This window comes from Triticum urartu, chromosome 7 (genome assembly GCF_003073215.2).
Source record: "Triticum urartu cultivar G1812 chromosome 7, Tu2.1, whole genome shotgun sequence".
Classification (NCBI taxonomy): Eukaryota; Viridiplantae; Streptophyta; class Magnoliopsida; order Poales; family Poaceae; genus Triticum; species Triticum urartu.
In genome coordinates, this window is record NC_053028.1 from 125,146,331 (window position 1) to 125,167,377 (window position 21,047).

General features: G+C 42.7%; 1 protein-coding gene and 1 pseudogene across 1 annotated transcript; both read left to right on the top strand.

Annotated features, from left to right (window-relative positions):
• The first annotated feature begins 8,529 nt into the window (after positions 1–8,529).
• On the top strand, positions 8,530–10,527 carry LOC125518532 (galactoside 2-alpha-L-fucosyltransferase-like). Its single transcript, XM_048683347.1, has 2 exons — positions 8,530–8,812; positions 9,098–10,527. Exons 1-2 carry the CDS (start codon positions 8,530–8,532, stop codon positions 10,525–10,527), a joined length of 1,713 nt encoding a protein of 570 aa, XP_048539304.1.
• Positions 10,528–16,746: 6,219 nt separating this feature from the next.
• Positions 16,747–19,530, top strand: LOC125522507 (annotated as a pseudogene).
• Positions 19,531–21,047: the final 1,517 nt, after the last annotated feature.

A 21,047-nucleotide genomic window follows, 5' to 3' on the forward strand; every position in this document is an offset into this window, starting at 1 on the left:
TTCATCCCAAACTCGGCGCAAGTTTGGACTAAGGATGGGTCGAAAATGGACGGAATCCGGACATTTGTCTGTTTGAGGCCGCGCGGTGGGCCGCGCTATTCGTCCGTTCTACCTCAAACGGATGCACCCGGACAAGATGGGGTCCCGCTGTGGAGTTGGCCTTATTCATCTTTGAGCTGTGAGCCAAGCAAAGCACCGCTGGTAAAGAAGATCAATACTTTTTTTTGTTTGCTCTTTTTGGGTATTAAATGAGTACCATTGAAGTAAAGTATACTGCCAATCAAGATCAGTAAAATGAGTAGTACCATTGACGTAAAGTATACTATCAATGAAGTTAAGATGATCTCTGACATTGAGCTAATAGAAACACTTTTATCAGACGAGTTGACTATGATGCATTTAACGCCACGCACATGCCCGTCAACGTTGCGCGTCGATCGAATGCTAAACATTGTACTCCTCCGGACGCACTCTGAGGTTTGCCATGGACTAAAATAGCTGCACTGTACCGCTGAACATCTAGATCGAGAAGCAGAAATTAATGGTCCGGACACACCGACACACAACGCAGGTACCTTTTTTTTTAACAAGTGGCACACTGCATTTTGTCACTTATCGCTAATTTGTGAGTTTATTTTTGTTGGTTTGTTCTTTTCAAAACATTTTACCTCTTGAAGTGTGTCCAAATCATGAATTGTTTTTACCGTTGAATTTCTCGCGTCGAGATCTTATAAAATAGATCCATGTTAATATATTTCGCCGATATCTTATAAAATAGAGTCAAAAAACCTACTAAAACCAAAACCAGAAAGGACAGGAAACAAGGGGAAAATGGAAACCAAAAAAAGAGAAAAGCCAAAAAGCTGAAAACCCAAATCGAAAAAAGACAAAAAAAGGGAAAAAAACCAAAACTAGAAAAAAAAAATGGTAAGCACGGCCGTGCTTTTTCAATTTTTTTGAAGCACGCCGTGTTTTTTCTCATTTTCAGGTAACACCACAATGCTTCTCGCGGAAGCACATGCTACACTTTTAGAAAAAAAAAACACAAATGTACTTCTCGTCCAATCACAGACTATGCTTTTCCCTTTTATTATAAACACAGTTGTGCTTTTGGATTGGGCTTATCGCAGAAGCAGTACCGTAGTTTTTTCATTTCTCTTCTCACAGAGGTGCATGTTGTGCCTCTCGCAGAAAAGTATTGCCTAAAAAGAAAACAAAAAAACCCGCCCAAACCTAATGAAAACCAAGCAAAAGCCAAAATTCCGACAAAACCTCCATAGAAGAACTAATGAAAATCTGAAAACACATGAGAAAAAAAATCAGAATTTCGTGGGTGTGCTAGTGAGCAACACGTGGTGGTGGCTGGTTGGGAAATAGGGAGAAGCGAGGCCCGCCCATTGTTGCGCAACGATCAAATGAAAAGGGGAGTGGGAAATTGGGAGAAGCGGGGATCGGTCTGTGGTCTCCTGGCAGAGAGCTCATGACGCTAGCCACTGTGCCTGTGTCTTTGCACGTAATAAGTTGTTGGCGTGTTTTCTACTTGAGGCGAACGAAGCCCTTTTTCCCATTGTTTTTTTTCCTGTTTTTTCTTTTTGTTTTTTTCATAGGGTTTTCTTTGTTTTTATTCAGTTTCTTTTTTTTCTTCCCATTTTTTGGTTTTTTTTCTTCTTCATTTTTTGGTTTGGTTTTTTTTCTTCTTCTCCTTTTTTTGTTTTTTCTTATGTTTGTTTTAGTTTTTGCTCTACATTTTTGTATATGTCAAAAAAAAGTGATCCTGATTATTTGTACACACGTTCAACATTGTCCGACCGCCTTTTCAATATTATTTAAATACTTGTTCAACAGTTTTAATACTTATTCAACATTTTCAAATACTTGTTCAACATTTTTCATATACTCTTTCAACATTTTTATAATTATTAAACATTTTTAAAATACTTGTTCAATATTTGTAATACGTATACCACATTTTTAAAATATTTTGTTCAATGTTTTTAATATTTATTTCAACATTTTTCAAATACTTATTCGACATCTTTAATACTTATTCAACATTTCCATATACTTGTTAAAAAAATCATATACTCGTTCAACATTTTTAATAATTATTCAATATTTTTGAAATACTTGTTCAACATTTTTAATACTTATTGAACATTTTCAAATATCTATTCAACATTTTTTGAATTCTTGTTCAACATTTTTTGATACTTATTCAATAATTTTCAGATACTTGTTCAACATTTTTTCAAATGTTTTTTGTATAATATATATGTATAATAATTTTAAATTATAACGAAAAGTGGAAAAATTAAGCAAAAAAGGAGAATAGAAAACATAAAAGAAAAACAAAAAAAAGGCCCTGGTCTCCGGCGTGGCTGGGTTGGCCCATTTGGGCCTCCCCCGACGCGAGAGCTACCCCCTGGCTCGCTTAAAGCGAGAAGTAGGTGCACCCAGAACAAACACACAAGGAAGAGAGAGCGAGCAATTAGAGTGGGCCAGCCCGTTTAGATAGCTAGTGGATTACAAGATTCCTGTTTTGGGAAACTTTTTTTTTGACAGGTAACTAGAGATTTATTCAAAGTTCAAAACAAGAGGAATACAAAAAATATCTGGAAGATCCTCTAGCCACAAGTGGCGACCTAATGGGAGGGTTGAAGCCGCCTTAGCCAGTGCATGGGCTTCAAAGTTAGCCTCCCGATGCTCGAAACGGAAAGAAACATCTTCAAACTCCTTCCTTCTCTCTGTAATTTCATGCAACACTGGAGTGTAATGCGTCCACGCACCCTTGTCTATATTATAAAGAACTTCCATGCAATCCGTTGTAATTGTCATACGTGAGAGAGTTATGTCTTTTGCTAGTGCCAAAGCTTCATTGAATGCTTGAACATCTAAACTCGCAGCATCAACACGACCATCATAGACAATAGCTGAGGCCCCCAAATAATGACCATCCTTATCCCTGCAAAGGGCTGCTACCGTACCCACGTTACCTTGACGAGGGATCCGGCTTGCCTGCTCCCTCCCCATGCTCCCATCCGTACTCCCACTTCATCCTACGGTTGTCTTTTTTCCTCTTTTATTTCTAATCCAATCATCTCCCCCTGATTTTAAGGAGGTGGGGTCGGGCCTTATTTTGTTCCAATCAAATTAAGCCATGTACGCGGGAGCACGGATGGGCACACGCCGGGGGAGCAGGCAAGTCTCGTCCCTTGACGAGATATACCATCGTCTACATTGATTTTTTACTTTATTGCCATCCGGGCAATCCAAGTCCTTGTTCTTGGTCGTGCAACAGTACTCGGCTTGGCAGTGATAAAGCACATGGTGGAGAGAGGACTCTGAAACTCGTTATCATGCATTGCGCGTCTCCTCGCCCACCAAATTGCCCACATTGTGATTAATACTTTTGCTAGGTCACTCTAATTCATGTTCGGCTTTTTACATGTTTTGAGGGCCTTCCCGAATGTTTTTTCTTTTATTTTTTGAAAATGTTCAAAAAAACCCCAAAAATATGTATTGAAAATTGATCATTCTTTTAATGTTCAAAAAATTCATAAAATACTAAGAAATGTAGACACGTTTTAGTGTTAGATACATCTGTATCTAGACAAATTAAAGACAAGTAATTTGGGACGGAGGTTGTAGTTCACAAATGTTTTAGAAATGATAACTTTTTCAAATGTTCATGCTTTCTTTTTCAAAAACACTTTTTGAAAAGAAATAACTATTCATTCTTTTTTGAAAATAAAATGGAAAACCCAAGTAAAAACTAATGAAATAGAAAAAAAAAACACTTGAAAAAACACTGCTAAAAAATTGCCTGTTTCAGGAAGAAAATCGCTCACTCTCTAATAAGGGCCGGCGTAATCGAGGGACGCTTTGTGTGTTTGCCCGTTGGGAGCTGTAGTTAACCCTCTGTTGAGGTTATTGTAAAAAAAAATGTTGGGGCATTAGATTAGTCTATGCTTATCCTTTTTTTTAGATTAGTCTACGCTCATCCATTACTTCGGTCCTTCCAGCGGTGTCTTCCGGGTTCTCCTCCAGCCACTGTGGTGCGTGCAACATTCAAAAAGAAAAATGAGATAGGGTGGACATGGGTCTCCATTGTCTGAGCTTTGACCCTTCCGTAAAGAGACTCTTGGGTTATTCTTTGATCCTGGTGGTACACACATCATCAGATCCAATGATGAGATATACAAGTAGGTCTCCGGTACTGCTTCAGCAACAACAACATAAATCAGATCGGGTTTGCTATTTCACATCTAGTAAATGTGAAATAGCTATCTCACATCTAAGTTTACAACCACAGGATTAAACTTGCAATAAGATTTGTGCAATTGCAAAATAATCTGTCTCGTTCTGTTCCAGTTCTCATCGATGCGTGTTCTGTGTCTTGTTGGGCCGTTTTTGTTCTCTTTGCTAGCTCGTCCCCTGTGTCTGGCCTGGGCCTTGTTGTTGTGGTCCTTTGTTTTTTTTCGCTGTTGGCTGCGTTTTTCTATTTCTCTTCACAAGTCTCTGCTACGACTCGCTCCTAGTTCTTCTCATTTTTGTACACTCCCATTTTGGCTCCCAGAATTTGTTTTTTTTGTCCATTCCTGTTTTTTGTTTTTTGTTTTCTTTTTTAGTTCATTATTTCTTTTAAATTATGACCTATTTTTTCAAACACATGATCTTTTGTTTTTATTTATATTTTCTAGTTTCTCATTTTATATTTTCTCCATTTATTCTTTACTTATTTGTTTAAAATTCATGAACTAGTTTTCACTTTGTCAGATGTTCATTTTAAATGTCGTACAAATCTTGATGGCCGGTCATTTTGTCACGCGCACTTTGTGTTGCGTTGTGTGTTTGGTGTCTACTTGTCGACTTATTCTTGCGTACGTCTTTTGTTGTGCCATTTTCGCGGCGTGGTCTAGGTCCCGTTTTGGATTGGTTTGCTAATTCTCATCTAAATGAGAGTTAACAATGTTTTAGCTAACTCATATTACTGCTAGATAAACGTGCTTCTGAGTCGTGCTCGTTGTTATTGCGTCCTGTTTTTTGTTTGTCCCTCGTGAAGCAGTGATACCTGATATGACATTTTTAGTGGTCCGTTATTATGTTTTGTGTATTGTTTTTTTGCGGCTTAGCTTTTTTTGGAGGGCCACGTATCTTTTTATTCTCTGTTTTGTTTTATTTTGGTTTGACGTGTAGCAAGATAAGATTGTAACTAGATTTTTCTTTCTAGATTTGCTAAATCTAATCTAGATGAGTTTTAGCTCATCTAAGTCTATAAATGTCTGATTTGTTTACTTTAATGTTTGCACAAACTCGATCATGCACGCCCGTGTTAGCTCGTCCTTTTTTGTCGCGTCTTCTTGTCCCGTTTGTTTTGTGTCATCATGTTCTCATGTTTCTTTTCACCTAGGCCCATATATCTCGTCGTTTGGGGGCTCGATGGTGAAGCTCATCCCCTATCTTCTCACCGACCAAACTTTGGCCCCTGTTATTTTGCATGTGTTTTGTTTTTCATCCCAGTTATAGGTCCACCCTTTGACATGCAACTGAGTCTGTAGTTTGTTTCATCCTAGTTGCAACTCGACCCTTGACTCGCAACTGGGCATAGTTTCGTAGTTGCCCCAGGAGCAAATCCACCCTCGAATCGTAACTAGAGCATGTGCTTTTGTTTTCATCCTAGTTGCATGTCCACCATTGATACGCAATTGGGCATGTAGTTTGTTTCATCCTAGTTGCATGTCGACCCTTGAGTCACAACAGGACTCGTAGTTTCATAGTTGTCCCAGGTGCAAGTTCACCCTTGACTCGCAACTGGAGCATGTGTTTTTGTTTTTCATCCTAGTTGCAGCTCCATAATTGACACGCAACTGGGCCTATAGTTTCTCTCATCTTAGTTGCAAGTCGACCCTTGACTCGCAACTTAGCACGTAGTTTCGTAGTTCTCCCAGGTGCAAGACCACCACCTACTCACAACTAGGCTCGTAGTTGTCAGAGTTGCAAGCCCACCATTGATTGGCAACTTACCATGTAGTTTTACAGTTCTCCCAGGTGCAAGTCCACCATCTACTCGCAATTGGCTCGTAGTTGTCAGAGTTCCAAGCCCACCCTCGACTCGCAACTTGAGCATGTGTTTTAGTTTTTCATCCCAGTTGCAGGTCCACCATTGGCACGCAACTGGGATTGTACTTTGTCTCATGTTAGTTGCAAGTCGACTCTTGACTCGCAACTAGGCACGTAGTTTCGTAGTTATCGTAGTTGCATGTCCCCCCTCGACTTGCAACTAGGCTTGTAGTTGTCCAAGTTGCAAGCCCACCCTCGACTCAAAACTGGAGCATTTTTTAAAATCCTAGTTGCAAGTCCACCATTTAACTTGCAACTGGCCCATAGCTTGTTTCCCTCTCAGTTGCAAGTCGACCCTTAACTCGCAATTGAGCTTGTATTTTCTTAGTTGTCCCAGCTGCAAGTCCACCTTCGACTTGCAACTGGTCTCGTAGTTGTCCGAGTTGCGAGCACACCCTCGACTCACAACTGGGGCTTGTGCTTTGTTTTTCATCTTGATGCAAGTCCAGCTTTGACTCACAACTGGGCCTATAATTTATTTCATCCCAGTTGCAAGTCAACCCTTGACTCGTAACTAGGGTTCGATCTTTTTTGTCTCAATTCCAAGTCCACCCCTCAACAACGAACAAACCGCAGATGAATCAGCCGAACTAGCTAGGACACTTTTTTGTTTTGTTTTCTTCATGATTTTCTGTTTTCTATTTTATCATTTTTCGCCAATGGTTTTCCTCTTGTTTTAATCCCACTTGCAAGTCCACCCTCGACTTGTAATTGGGCTCGTTGTTTCTTAGTTGTCCCAGTTGCAAGTCCACCCTCGACTTGCAACTAGGGAACAATCTTTTTTGTCCCAGTTGCAAGTCCACCGATGACTTACAACTAGGGACCGACTTTTTTTGGTCTTAGTTGTAAGTCCACCCTTGACTCGCAACCTGGGCCCATCCTTTTCTGTCCCAGTTGCAAGTCAATTTTTGACTCGCAACTCGGGCCCGACCTTTTTTGTACCAGTTGCAAGTCCACCCTCGACTCACAACTGGGGCCGGGTCTTTTTTGTCCTAGTTGCAAGTCCACCCTCGACTCGCAACTCGGGTCCGGTCATTTTTTCTTCCAGTTGTAAGTCCATCCTTGACTCGCAACTAGGGCCCGACCTTTTTTTGTCCCAGTTGCAATCCCACCCTTGACTCGTAACTAGGACCCAACCTTTTTTATCCCAATTGCAAGTCCACCCTCAACTCGCGACTGGGGTTCCGATATTTTTTGTCTCAGTTGCAAGTCAACCATCAGCTCGCAACTGGGTTTGACCCTTTTTTATACCAATCCAAGTGAACCATCAACATGCAACCGTGACCTTTGATTTTCTTTTTGTCGTTAGTTACAAGTCAACCATCAACTCACAACTAGATCCGACCATTTTTTAACCAGTTGCAAGTTCCCCATTGACACGCAACAAACCCTAGATTATGTTTTTTTTCGAGTTGCAAGTTCATCCTTGACTTGCAACTAGCCAAGATTTTTAGGACACAATTGCAAGTCCATCATCGACTAACTACCGGGCTCGACCTTTTTTTATCCGAGTTGCAAATCCACAACCGACTCACAACTGGACCGAAACTTTTTGTCCTAGTTGCAAGTCCACCATTAACATGCAATTTGTCAATTTGATTATTTTTCCTTTTTTGTTATCAGAAAGTCACAAATTTAAAAAAATGTTCAATGTATTTTTTTGAAAAATTGTTCATTTAAAAATTCAGAATTTCAATAATTGTTCACATTTTCTAAATAATGTTCAGAATTAAAACTTTCAAAAAGATTAAAAAAATAAAAATTGATTGTGTTTAAAAAAAAGTTGGAATCAAAATTGTGTTCAAGATTCAAAATATGTTTGCAAAATGTTCACAACTTCCAGAAAATATTCGTATTTTAAATTTGCTCCCTTTTTCAGAAAAATATTCAAAGTTCCTTGCCGTTCGCTCGTATGTGCAAAGCTAGCTCAAACGATCAATCAAAGTGCTTGCTTGTGTGCTTGGTTTATTAAAGAACAATTTGACCACTTCCGGCTATACGCGTTGCCCTCCGGCCGTGGCTTGCAACGCGTAGCGGCCACGGCCGAACTTTTTTAGCACGTGTAGCTATACGTGAATCATGATAGTTTTCTTAGTCTTATTTTTAATAACTAGCAATTTTTTAAAACATAGTGAAATAAATTGTGTTAAGAAATTATCTTTTGTCTTATCTTAAATAAGAGAAAATAATTCTTTTCTTATGAATTCTTTCTTCTCCACCTTATTATTTATCCTATGTGACACTCCTAAGATAGTACCATTGTACATGCCCTAATATAAAATTCCATTTTTACAGCGGATAATTTTCCTTTTTAGCCCCTTTCCAAATAGTGGAGCCTTTCCTAATTCCTAGCATCAGTCAGGATGAGATCCGCGAGCCCGGGAAAAACGCACGATCCACCAGGTAGCAATGGCCTTGGAGGGCGGTGCTGGCATTGGCAATGGCATAATCAAGCGACCGCCGCAGCAATGCTCGGTCGCCGTGGAGACGGCCGGTCACCGCGCCGACGTGGAGACCGAGGAGGAGGACGAAGGAAAGCCATGGATCGCGAGGAAGTGGATCTCGTCGCTTGCGGTTTGCCTCGTCGCGCTGCCCTTCCTGGCGATCATGGTTAGCCGGCGAGACAGGCCGTTGCCGCTGGCGTCCGGCTGGACATCGGCGGCGACGGCAAGGACGACGTACGACCGCCGAGGTAGGAACCGTCGAGCCGATAAATGCGCCTCCCTCTTTATCTTCCTCCGCCGTCTCGTCATGGCGCGTTCAATCTTGCATGCGCCATGTTTCCGAACGAATTTAATTCATGCATGGCGAGAAGAACTTGCGTTGAAGATTGAACACCAAAGGCCAATCGATCGCCATTTGCCATGAACTCATGACAGATACTCCTATTGCGCATCTCGTGCTGGTGCTTAATCAGTTAACTGTACTCCAAATTAGGGTAAAGAGGCGCTAATTTATCTCATGTGTTGCCTTGCAGAATCCAATCAGGACGGGCTCCTCGGAGGCCTGCTTGTTCCCGGGTTCGACGAACAATCGTGCATCAGCCGGTACAAGTCCACCTCCCACCTCAAGAAGCTGGCGCGCTCGCCGTCGACACACCTCGTGAAGCGGCTGCGGGAGCAGGAGGCGCTGCAGAGGCGGTGCGGCCCGGGCACCGAAACATACCGGCGAGCGGCGGAGCGACTGGGGCCCCGCGGAAACGGCAATGGCACAACCACGGACGACGACGCTTGCAAGTACCTCGTGCTGGTGCCGTACAGGGGCCTAGGGAACCGGATACTGGCCATGGCGTCGGCGTTCCTCTACGCCATGCTCACCGACCGCGTGCTGCTCGTCCACCGGGGCACGTCGCTGCCCGACCTCTTCTGCGAGCCGTTCCAGGAGACGTCGTGGCTGCTGCCACCGGACTTCCCGCTCGGGGACCTCGAGAACCTGACCGGCGAGGTGCCGGAGAGCTACCGGAACCTGGCGCGGGAGTACGGCCGGGCCGCGTCCGTGTCCGACCTCCCGTACGTCTTCGTCGACCTCGACCACGCCTGCACCTACCACGACAAGCTCTTCTACTGCGACGACCACCGGGAGTTCCTCCACCGCGCGCCGTGGCTGGTGATGAGGACGGACGGCTACTTCGTGCCGGCGCTCTTCCTGAACCCGGCCTACCAGGAGGAGCTCGACAAGCTGTTCCCGCGGAAAGACTCGGTGTTCTACCTCCTGGCGCGCTACCTCTTCCACCCGACCAACAAAGTCTGGGGACTCATCACCAGGTTCTACGATTCGTACCTGAAAGATTCGGACGAACGGCTGGGCATCCAGGTGAGGGTGTTCGACGGCGACACGCCGTTCAAGCACGTCCTGGACCAGATCCTCGCGTGCACCTCACAGGAGCATCTGCTGCCCGAGGTGGTGGCGCAGGACCCGGGCCCGCCGGCCTCGACCGCCGGCGCGCGGTCGAAAGCCGTCCTGATGACCGGCCTGAGCTCGTGGTACTTCGAGAACATCCGGGGGAGGTACTGGCAGTCGGCGACGGCCGCCGGCGAGGTCGTCAGCGTGCACCAGCCGAGCCACGAGGAGCACCAGCTCACCGGCGAGGCCACGCACGACATGAAAGCGCTGGCCGAGATGTACCTGCTGAGCATGACCGACGCGCTCGTCACCAGCGGCTGGTCCACGTTCGGGTACGTCGGCCACGGCCTCGGCGGGCTCACCCCGTGGATCATGTTCAAGCCTGAGAACCTCACCACGCCCGACCCGCCGTGTCGCCGGGCCGCGTCCATGGAGCCGTGCTTGCACGGGCCTCCCTTTTACGACTGCAGGGCCAGGCGTGGCGCCGATACCGGGAAGCTCGTGCCCCATGTCCGGCACTGCGAAGACATGAGCTGGGGACTGAAACTTGTTCACCCGGAATAGTACTTAACTGAACGGCCATGTAAAATGAAAACACTCGATCACAAATTGACAATGAACATCTTACTACGCAATTAGGCATGTCATTACCCCCTCGACATAAAAGAGGTAATTGCCTATTGGTGCTAAAAGTTTGATCACTTTAGTGCTAAACTTGTAGCCTACAAATAAGTGGTTCGAAAACTTGCCTTAGCGATGCAAATCGTTGTTGCATAAACCTCCGACGCTGACTAGGTGTGCCAATGTGTCATGGGCCGCAATCAGCGCCCGGGAGGTGGAGACGGGGCGTGTGGGTTCTCGTTAAAAGCCCCTAGATATTTCCTGCTCACAAAAAAGCCCTTGGCGCGGCGGGAAAGGCATGTCCCTTCATTTTTGTACAGATCATATCACAAAAAAAATAGATGCATTATAGCGGCTCGACTCGCCCTAGGGAAAAAAGTAGACTGATGAAAGATCACTGACCCGCAGATTTTGTTGAACCAAAAAAAAAGGTATGCTGCCGTATCACATACTTTGCCTGTTGCGAGTAGTTCTATGCATAGGCGGCTGCCTGGGGTGTGAGGCCCATCTCGCTCGTACACTGTAGCAAATATACTGTAGAACAACGAAGGCTGCCTGGGGCGTGAGGCCCATCTCGTTCGTTGCCTGCCTCATCTGCCTGCGGCCTGCCTGTGCGTCTACTTCGAGTCTGGACGAACACGAACCAGCCAGCCACCCGCAGCCCGTTCCCCTGACTTGGACGAACCCTAGGCGCCGCCCGCCGCCTACCCTGCCGGCCAGCTCTGTCCCCTTCGACCCCCTTCTGCGGCATCAGGTTGCGCCGCTGCGGTGCTGCGGGCTGCTGCCCTGTTCGACGAGGCGGCGACCTCGGCGAGGCGGCAGGCTACCCGGCGTCCGGCGAGCCGCAGCACATAGCAGACAGCAGAGCAAGAGGCCAAGAGCAAAGGTATCCCTTCCTTGCTTCCTAGTTTTCTTCGAGTTCGATGTACAGCTCTGTTCGGTGGAGGCGTGGAGCTCTATTCTGAACTTCTGAATTCTGATGTATAGCTTTTAGGACAGAGACAGTGCAGCGTTGAGCTCTGTTTGTTGGAGGCGTGGAGCTCTATTCTAATCTTGTAAGCATGGCCCCCTCACTTAGGATTCACTAGGTAGAGTTCCTGTACTCTGTAATTGCTAGATGCCACCATTGTTTGCTTGATGCCACTTTTTGTTAGATGTGGAAACCTATGTAGACAGATAGTAATTTTGTTTCTATAAATGTTACAGGAAGGCAAGATGAGTAAAAGAAACAAGACATTGAATTCATTTTTTCAAGTTCGAACCACGGAAACTGCAGAAACAGGTCCTTCAACTCGAACAACTGATAATGCCCCTAGTGTTACGGCTCAACTTAAACCTGGTGATATTGAATCAGACCCTGGTAAGAGAATACCAATTGAGGATTTGGATGCAGACATTAGAGATCTTGCTAGAAGGGAGTACATTAGTATGGGTCCATGTCAACCAACTGATCATACATATGAGCAGATAAATGGTAGAAGCTTTCATGATTACTGGTATAATGATCATCGCGGCTGGTTGGAATATAGCATTGAAAAAAAAGCAGCCTTTTGCTTTTATTGTTTTCTATTTAAGCAACCAAGAGCTGCAAACTATGGTGTTGAGGCGTTCACGAAAAATGGATTTAAATCTTGGAAGGATGTACCTAAAGTTTTTAATCAGCATGTTGGCAAGCATGATAGTGCTCATAATAAATCTAGACAACATTATGATGATTTCAAAAATCAAAGACAAAATTTGCCACATGTGTTTGATAGGGGTTCTAAGAAGAGAGAAGAAGAATACAAAGCTCGTCTCTTCATTATATTGGGTATTGTCAAATTTTTGACACTACAAGCTCTTGCTTTTCGTGGTCATGATGAGTCTGCTAGCTCAATGAATAAGGGTAACTTCAAAGAGTTGTTGGACTTGTTCATAAAGAAAGACCCAAAGGTGGAAAAATTGTTTGGTGATGCAGGAGGGAACCATCTACTGACTTCACATGAGATACAATTGGATTTATGCAAGGCTTGTGCACAAGAGACCACCAAAGTCATTATAGAGGAGATTGGAGATAGGAAATTTGCTTTACTTGTTGATGAGTCCAGAGATGCATCTATGAAAGAGCAAATAGCTATGTGTTTGAGGTTAGTACCTTTCCTCGTATTGTATGTGTTTGTTGTTGTAGACTTATAGGTGGATTTTGTTGAAGTTTTATATTAATCATGCTCCTTTGTCTTATGTAGGTATCTCGGCAAACGAGGGGAGGTGATTGAGAGATTCATGGCAGTTGAGCATGTTCCTGACACAAGATCAACTTCACTGAAGGTAGCTTTGGATGGTATGTTTGCTACTCTTGGCTTATCTATGTCTAATTTGAGAGGACAGGGTTATGATGGGGCTTCAAACATGAGAGGGGAATTCCGTGGGTTGCAAAGATTGATCTTGGAGGAAAATCCTTATGCTCATTATATGCATTGTTTTGCCCATCAGTTACAATTAGTGGTTGTTGCTGTTGCCAAGTGTTGTTCATCAGTAAGGGATTTTTTTGAATACACAAGCATGGTGGTTAACATTTTTAATGCTTCTTGTAAAAGACATGATCAATTGGTCCAAGAGCAACATGATGAAATAGTGCGTCAAATAGAGGCTGGGGAACTTCTTGTGGGAAAAGGAAAAAACCAATTAACTAACCTTGCTAGACCCGGTGATACACGGTGGGGATCACATCATAAAACCTTGTGCCATCTTGTTCAGATGTGGAAACCAGTTCTAAAGGTATTAGAAAATCTACACAATGATGCAGATAATGTTGCACAAAGAACCACAGCCGCATGATTGATAAAGCAAATGGAGTCCTTTGAATTTGTTCTCATATTGCATCTTATGATTACATTATTGGGCAAGACTAACAATCTGTCACAATGCTTGCAATTGAAAAATCAGAATATTATACGTGCTGTTGGATTGATTAAAACCACATTGGATGATATTCAAAATATAAGGCAGAATGGTTGGGGTGAGCTCTTTAAAGAGGTAACAGACTTTTGTGTCAAGTACAACATTGTAGTGCCAAATATGGAAGATACTATAACTGCTAATGGGCGTTCAAGGACTTGGTGTGGGCAGTTGGTAACTTACAACCATCATTTCAGAAATGAAATATTCAATGTGTTGCATGATCAACTTATTGTGGAGTTAAACAACCGCTTTGCTGAAAGGTCTACTCAATTGTTGAGATGCATTGCTTGTCTTGATCCCAAGAATTCATTTGCCAATTATAATGAAGACAAGCTAGTAGACCTTGCTAATATGTATGCTGCTGACTTCTCTACATATGAAGTTACTTTTGTCCTTAGAAACCAACTAGACTCATTCATTCGGGAAGCAAGAGTTGATCCACATTTGATGAATTGCAATGACCTTGGTCATCTTGCCATAAATATGGTTACAAGTAATATGCACACAACTTTTCCCTTGGTTTACCGTCTTGTTGAGTTAGCATTGATTTTACCTGTTGCAACCGCAACAGTGGAAAGGGCATTTTCAGCAATGAGCATTATCAAGACTGGATTGAGGAACAAAATGGGTGATGATTGGATGAATCATAGAATGGTATGTTACATTGAGCGGGATGTATTTGTGAGTATTGAAGAATCAAAGATCATTGAGCGATTTCAAGGTTATCGCAGTCGTAAATGCCTTTTGCCTCGTCCTGGACGTAAGTTTTCAAATTTTGCATCTATTATGAACTATTTTTGCTTCCTTTATTATGCACTGATTTGCATTTCAAAATTTATCATTCAAGGTTTAGCTTCTTCGACTATTGAAGATGTTGTTATGGGAGGGTTGGATCAACCAATCCTTTGATTTGGTATTAATCTTTTGGATCATCTATATATGCTACATATTGTCTTTTGATTTATCTTGCTTTATTAGTTGACCCATCATGGAACAAATGCTGCCATGGAATATTATGTTTGGTGTATTATTAGTTATGCAACATAAATTGACTCTCGTATGCGTTGAAACTGGAGTTTTTTTGGGGTAGCTTTTAGCCCTTAGTTTCTCGCCTGGGGTGTCAGCCAATCCTGGCTCCGCCACTAGTTCTATGCACACACGAGATGTTATCTTGCAACATTATTTTACTAGAAGCACTACCAAATTCTCTGGACATTATAAGTTGAATATATAGTTGATCATGTATGCATCACGCTCGTGTATTACAGGCTTCGTTGCAAATTACTACCAGTACATTCTATCGCCAAAATGGACGGCCGCGGCAACCCGCGCCATCTCGATGATCTAGTGTATATATTGTAACCATATCTTGTGTTTTAATATAGCACAGGAGGAGCCTCTCCTACTATTTCAAGCTTAAAAAAATATTTGCCACATTTGAGTGCATGGTTAATTGAACTTTTCTTTGCATATAATGTTTCCAGATTCTTGTATGAAGATATTAGTTCTCGATTGGGAGTCGGCACATGGTGTTAGATGTGCACTAGCGATTCATTTTCTCTTGAGAAAAGGCAAGAATTATGGTAGATGTAATGGATTCGTTTCATAATTTATTTCAAAAGAATGACATAACTACAATTCTAAAGAATGGGCAAGCTTTTTTCACACGGATTGTTTCTGTTTTGTTCCTTCCTTGCATGTGACATATTAAAATATAAATGACATAACTCCATTTATTGAAATATTAAAAAAATAATTTATTTAATTTGAAGGAGAGAGAGAGAGAGAGGGAGAGGGAGAAGAGGGTATTTGAACCCATAATTCTAGTTATTTTATTTCTAGTAATCATCATGCTAGGCGTCATTTTATGAGAGTTATTTTGGTAAATTATGTGGGTCACATCGAATATCTAAAATGTTCTTACACATTGTACTCTATATGTTATTCTACAATGAGGGGGAATAAATCATTGCTTGTATTGCTGCCCATCTATGCACACTAAGTATTTCTATCATGTTATCGTATATCAACATAGACTCTGATCATATCATGGTTTCTGAGCAGGGCAATGCCACAGTTGCGGTCGCCGCCAGTTCTGGTACACATCAGATACCCAACCCTGACTCACCTCCTCGTTGTTGCTCCCATGCCACTTCCCTTCGAGAGCGTCAACATTAGTTGGGTGAAGCCCACCCATCGGACTCCTACCATTGAGCAACTGTTCTCACCCTAACCACCATATTATTGTCAAAGCTTAGTTTCCCCCCTCCATTGTTTACACATTCACATTAATCAGTGATATCATTTATATTTATTTTGGACTTAAGACGTACTCCCTCCATCACGGTTTAGAAGGCGCGCTTGAAAATTCTCTGGGACCTAGGTGGTTATCGGCTAAAAAATAGCATTCACACTACGCATGCATATAGAAATAATATATCGAAGTACTAATTAGCTACTAGAAATAAATGCAATGCGCCCTAAACCTTGTCTATTGTGAAAGCGCACGCAAATTTCCTTCTAAACTGTGACGGAGGGAGTACAATAGATCCCTGAAGTTATCTAATTTAATTATTGCCCCCCACCCCCACCGTCTCCTTAAATTTCCTGAGCATGAGGAAGCCCCTATCTCCTCCAAAGGCAATGTTAAAGGGAACTAGGGCCAGTCATATGGAAAACATAGATGGTTATCCTCTAGAGAAGTTGGAGAATGGAACCATATTCTGCTTTGGATTTTAAGACTTTAATTGGACCACCAGCTAAGCTAAGTCCACACCCCACGGCAGTGATGTAAATCCACTATGTTTTGTCATGAAATATATCCTGCAAATCTTTCACACTAGTTGAAACTTTACAGGTTGGCATCGTAATCTCAACCTTGGAATTTAGTACTACTAATTAGTTTTGTGATATTAGGAAACACCATACTTCTGAAACAAAGACCTAAAATGTCACGAGACGTGTAGTAATCTCCACATAAATCCCACTTATGTTCTGTCATGCAATATCATCCATATCTTCCATCCTACTTTAAACTTTACACATTGGCATCGCAATCCCAACCTGTAGAAAACACGATGCTTCCAAAACGAACACCTAAAAGGTCACCCGTCCTGTAGCAATGTCCACATAAATCCGATGTTCTAGAGAATTCAGAAGTGCGGATATATCACACCCAAAGCCGAACGCTTGGCTTCAGGTCTGATCGAACCAAATGACACAGCAATGCCTAATTGAACTAAGCAAATAAAACCACTTTATTTCGATTTCTTGTGCCATCCGCAGATGTTTCCAAAGATAAAAAGCCGTGCACACTTTCTTCAGGCACCTGCTAAATAGTACTCCTAACTACATAACACCCATGCAAACTGTACTGCCTGTTCATTTCCTCTCTTCTCGAGTCTACCACAAGTCCGACGAACCACCACCCCGGCCATGGCAACCACCCTTGCCACCGATGTCCGCCTCTCAGTCGCGCACCAGACCCGCTTCGCCCTCCGCCTCGCCTCCGCCATCTCATCCGACCCCGAATCTGCTACCGGCAACGTCGCCTTCTCCCCGGTCTCACTCCATGTCGCGCTCAGCCTCATTACTGCCGGCGCTGGCGGCACCACCCGCGACCAGCTCGTAGCCATACTTGGGAACGAGAATGCAGGCGGGCCCGAGGGACTCCACTCGCTCGCGGATCAGGTGGTACAGTTAGTGCTTGCCGATGCGTCCATCACCGGCGGCCCGCGCATCGCCTTCGCCAACGGCGTGTTTGTAGACGCGTCGCTCTCCCTCAAGCCTTCCTTCCAGGAGCTCGCTGTGTGCAACTATAAGTCCGAGGTCCAATCCGTGGACTTCAAGAATAAGGTTGACCACCTTCCTTTTTACTGCTAGTTCAAAAAGTGATAGTTTTCTTTCTACATGTCTATATGTCGTTGTTACTCAGTGGTAGTTTTGTTCTGATATAGTAATGTAGAGATGGGTATCCTTTGACATTCTGCTAAATCTTTTCACCAATCTAGATCTTTAATTTACTGGCTTCCATGCAAATGCTTTTTAGATCATTTACTTAATTAGATACAATTATGACGATCCAGCAGTGATGATACGTTTAGGTATAATTATGAAGATCTAATGGCCTTGACCTACTATTAAGTACAATTATGAAGGCCTAACTATCATGACATTTTAGGTATAATTATGAATATAATGGCGGTGATATATTTAGGCATAACCATGATGATCTAAGGTCGTGATCTGTGTAGGTACAGTTATGAAGATCTATCGATCATCATATATTTAGGTACAATTATGAAGTTCTAATGATCACGATTTGTTTAATTAGGTACATATTTATGCTTATTTACAATTGTAATGATTTAAAATTTTGCGATCCAATAATAATCAAATGGTCAACTAAATCAATGGTCGGATGTTCTACTTTCATTTTTAAAATATCTAATTAAGCAATCTCTTGTTTTCACTTGTATTGTGCTTTTAGTATACAATTGATATTTTACGGATTGTCCACATTTTTTTGATATTTTACTTTTTTTAGGTTTTTTTATATTTTACTGCTAGGTACTTTATCAGATCATTAGGAATGGCTGCGGCCTTTTTGTATATTTGAATATGCAACCCTTTTTCAAGTAGGGTGTGTTGCAAGACTTCTCATGGTGAGAAGTTGTGCCATTTTTCTTATGTGGTTTTCGTTGCCATCATGGGATTCTCTCGTTTCTTAGAAAATATACGAAATAAATCAACAATCGGTTATAATCATGGAAAGATCAGTAGTAGTACTACAAAGGAAATTGTAGATGTCATGACCATCTAACCGTTAATACTATTTCTGTCATCAGTTGGGTATGTGACCTTTTTACATAGAAATTATGTATAAAAGATGCCGGTACACCGTCTTTGATTCCTTGTGCCATTGTTACCTTTTGTTCTTGTAAATTTTGTTTGAAAAGGAAATAACATTTGGTTAGTCAAAACTTTGGTCATGGTGGCACAACAGTATGTACAGTTTAACCTATTTTATTGCACAATCTTATGCTTTCTTGGTTTATATCATTCTAGAAACTGCAAATAGATATTATTCTGATTTTGTTTTGCCAAGTGCTGATGTATTTTGCCATGGTCCAGGCTCCTGAAGTTGCTAGTCAAGTGAACTCATGGGTAGAGAATGTCACAACAGGTCTCATCAGAGAGATCCTCCCTAAAGGGTCTATTGACTACACCACTAGACTGGTTCTTGGTAATGCCCTTTATTTCAAGGGACTTTGGACTGAGAAATTTGATGAATCTAAGACAAAATACGACAAGTTCCACCTTTTAAATGGGGACACTGTTCAAACACCATTCATGTCCAGTACAAATAAGCAATACATTTCATCTTCCGACGGCTTGTAGGTACTTAAGATTCCATATCAGAAAGGTGGAGACAATAGGCAATTCTCCATGTACATTCTTCTTCCTGAAAGACGTGATGGTCTCTGGACCTTGGCCAAAAGGTTGAGCACTGAATCAGAGTTCATCGATAAGCATATACCAATGGAGAAAGTTGTAGTTGAGCAGTTCATGCTGCCAAAGTTCAAGATATCGTTTGGATTTGAAGCAACCAATTTGCTCAAGAGTTTGGGTCTTCAGTTGCCATTTAGCACAGAGGCAAACCTTTCAGAGATGGTGAATTCTCATGTGGGCCTATTCATCTCATCTATTTTCCACAAGTCATTTGTCGAAGTGAATGAACAAGGAACTGAGGCTGCAACGGCAACTAGTGTAGCGATCGAACAACAACAGATGCCCATTGTGATGGACTTCGTTGCAGATCACCCTTTCCTCTTCCTTATCCGAGAAGACGTCACTGGTGTGGTTCTCTTCATCGGTCATGTGGCCAATCCCCTCGTGTCTTCGTAATATGTTTGCCCTAAATATGTGTGTTGGTAGTTGCCTCAACTATTACATGTAAGGGAAGGGTTTCAACATCCAATAAGGTTGCTTGTGCAATCAATCCAATAAATGGTTTTGATTTTCAGAATGTCTTGCTTGTTGTGCGAGGTTTGCGGAAGGGTGGTAATCAAGGATTGTTGTGGAGCCTTGTGCTTTGAGTTACTTAATAAATTAGTTAAGCATCCAGATGAAATGCTTCTTGACTAAGTATGAAATGGTCTTCACATAATTTAATATCAATCTAGCACTACAAAAAAAACACATCCGTGACATTTTGGGCCAAACGTTTTTTTTCCTATCATGCTTATGACACTTCTATGATGATAATTGTGACAAAACCCGATATCATCATAGATGTGATGGGCTCCTACTTCTATGACAAAAAGCATGACAGAAAATGGGCTTTTCGTCCTGGGCGGGCTGGAGACGCACCTGCATGACATTGTTTGGGCCGTCCATGACGGAAAAAATCATAGTAGAAGCGAGGGCGATGAAAATTTCAGGGAGTTCCTGATAACCCACAAGTATAGGGGATCGTCTATAGCCTTCTTCGATAAATAAGAGTGTCGAACCCAATGAGGAGCCAAAGGCGGAACAAATATTCCCTCAAATTTTATCGACCACCGATACAACTCTACGCACACTTAACGTTTGCTTTACCTAGAACAAGTATGAAACTATATTGCAAGAATAAAACTACGAGTACTTTGCGAGAATAAAACTACAGATAAATCGCGAGACAATAAAAGTGGATAGCTTTTGTCAACAAGAAAGTCATTTGTCCCTAGGCAATCGATAACAAGTACCGGTAATCATTCTTGCAATTTTACGTGAGGGAGAGGCATGTGCTAACATACTTTCTCTACTTGGATCATATGCACTTATGATTGGACCCCTAGAAAGCATCCGCAACTACTAAAGATCATTAAGGTCATGAAACCCAACCATAGCATTAAGTATCAAGTCCTCTTTACTCCCATATGCCATAACCCACTTATCCGCGTTTAGGCTGCTGTCACCCCCGCAATACTGACAATAAGCAAACCATGAACATATTACAACACCCTACAGCGGGGGGCCCTCACGTTTGCGCGAGACGGAGGGCACCATAGGACAACACCATAAATCAAAAATACAAACCAACCAAGATCACGATTAACCAATAGGACAAAACGGATCTACTCAAATATCATAGGATAACCATAGATCATTGGAAAATAATATATGGAGTTGAGAACCATGTTTAACTAGAGATTACAGCGGGGAGAAGGGGTGTTACACCGCTGCATAAATGGGGGGAAGTTGGTGTTGACGGTAGAAAGATTGTTGATGTAGATCGCCGTCACGATCCTAGCCCTGGCGGCGTTCTGGCGCCACCGGGAGAGAGGGGAGTGAGCCCCCCTCCTTCTTCTTATTCCTTGGCCTCCCCCTATGTGGAAGGAGAGTTCCCCTTCTGGTCCTTGGTCTCCATGGCGGCGGAGGGGCAGGAGCCCCTCCAATATTGGATCTCCCTCTCTGTTCTCTTATGTTTTGTGTTCCCCAGATCTGGCCGAAAACCGTTTCTGTAGGATACCTACCATATT

What these genes read in the sequence shown, in the direction of transcription:
- LOC125518532 (XM_048683347.1), top strand. Translation starts at nt 8,530, where the DNA reads ATGGCCTTGGAGGGCGGTGCTGGCATTGGCAATGGCATAATCAAGCGA. An exon ending in GACGACGTACGACCGCCGAG is followed by an intron (nt 8,813 to 9,097) that starts GTAGGAACCGTC and finishes GTTGCCTTGCAG; the next exon opens with AATCCAATCAGGACGGGCTC.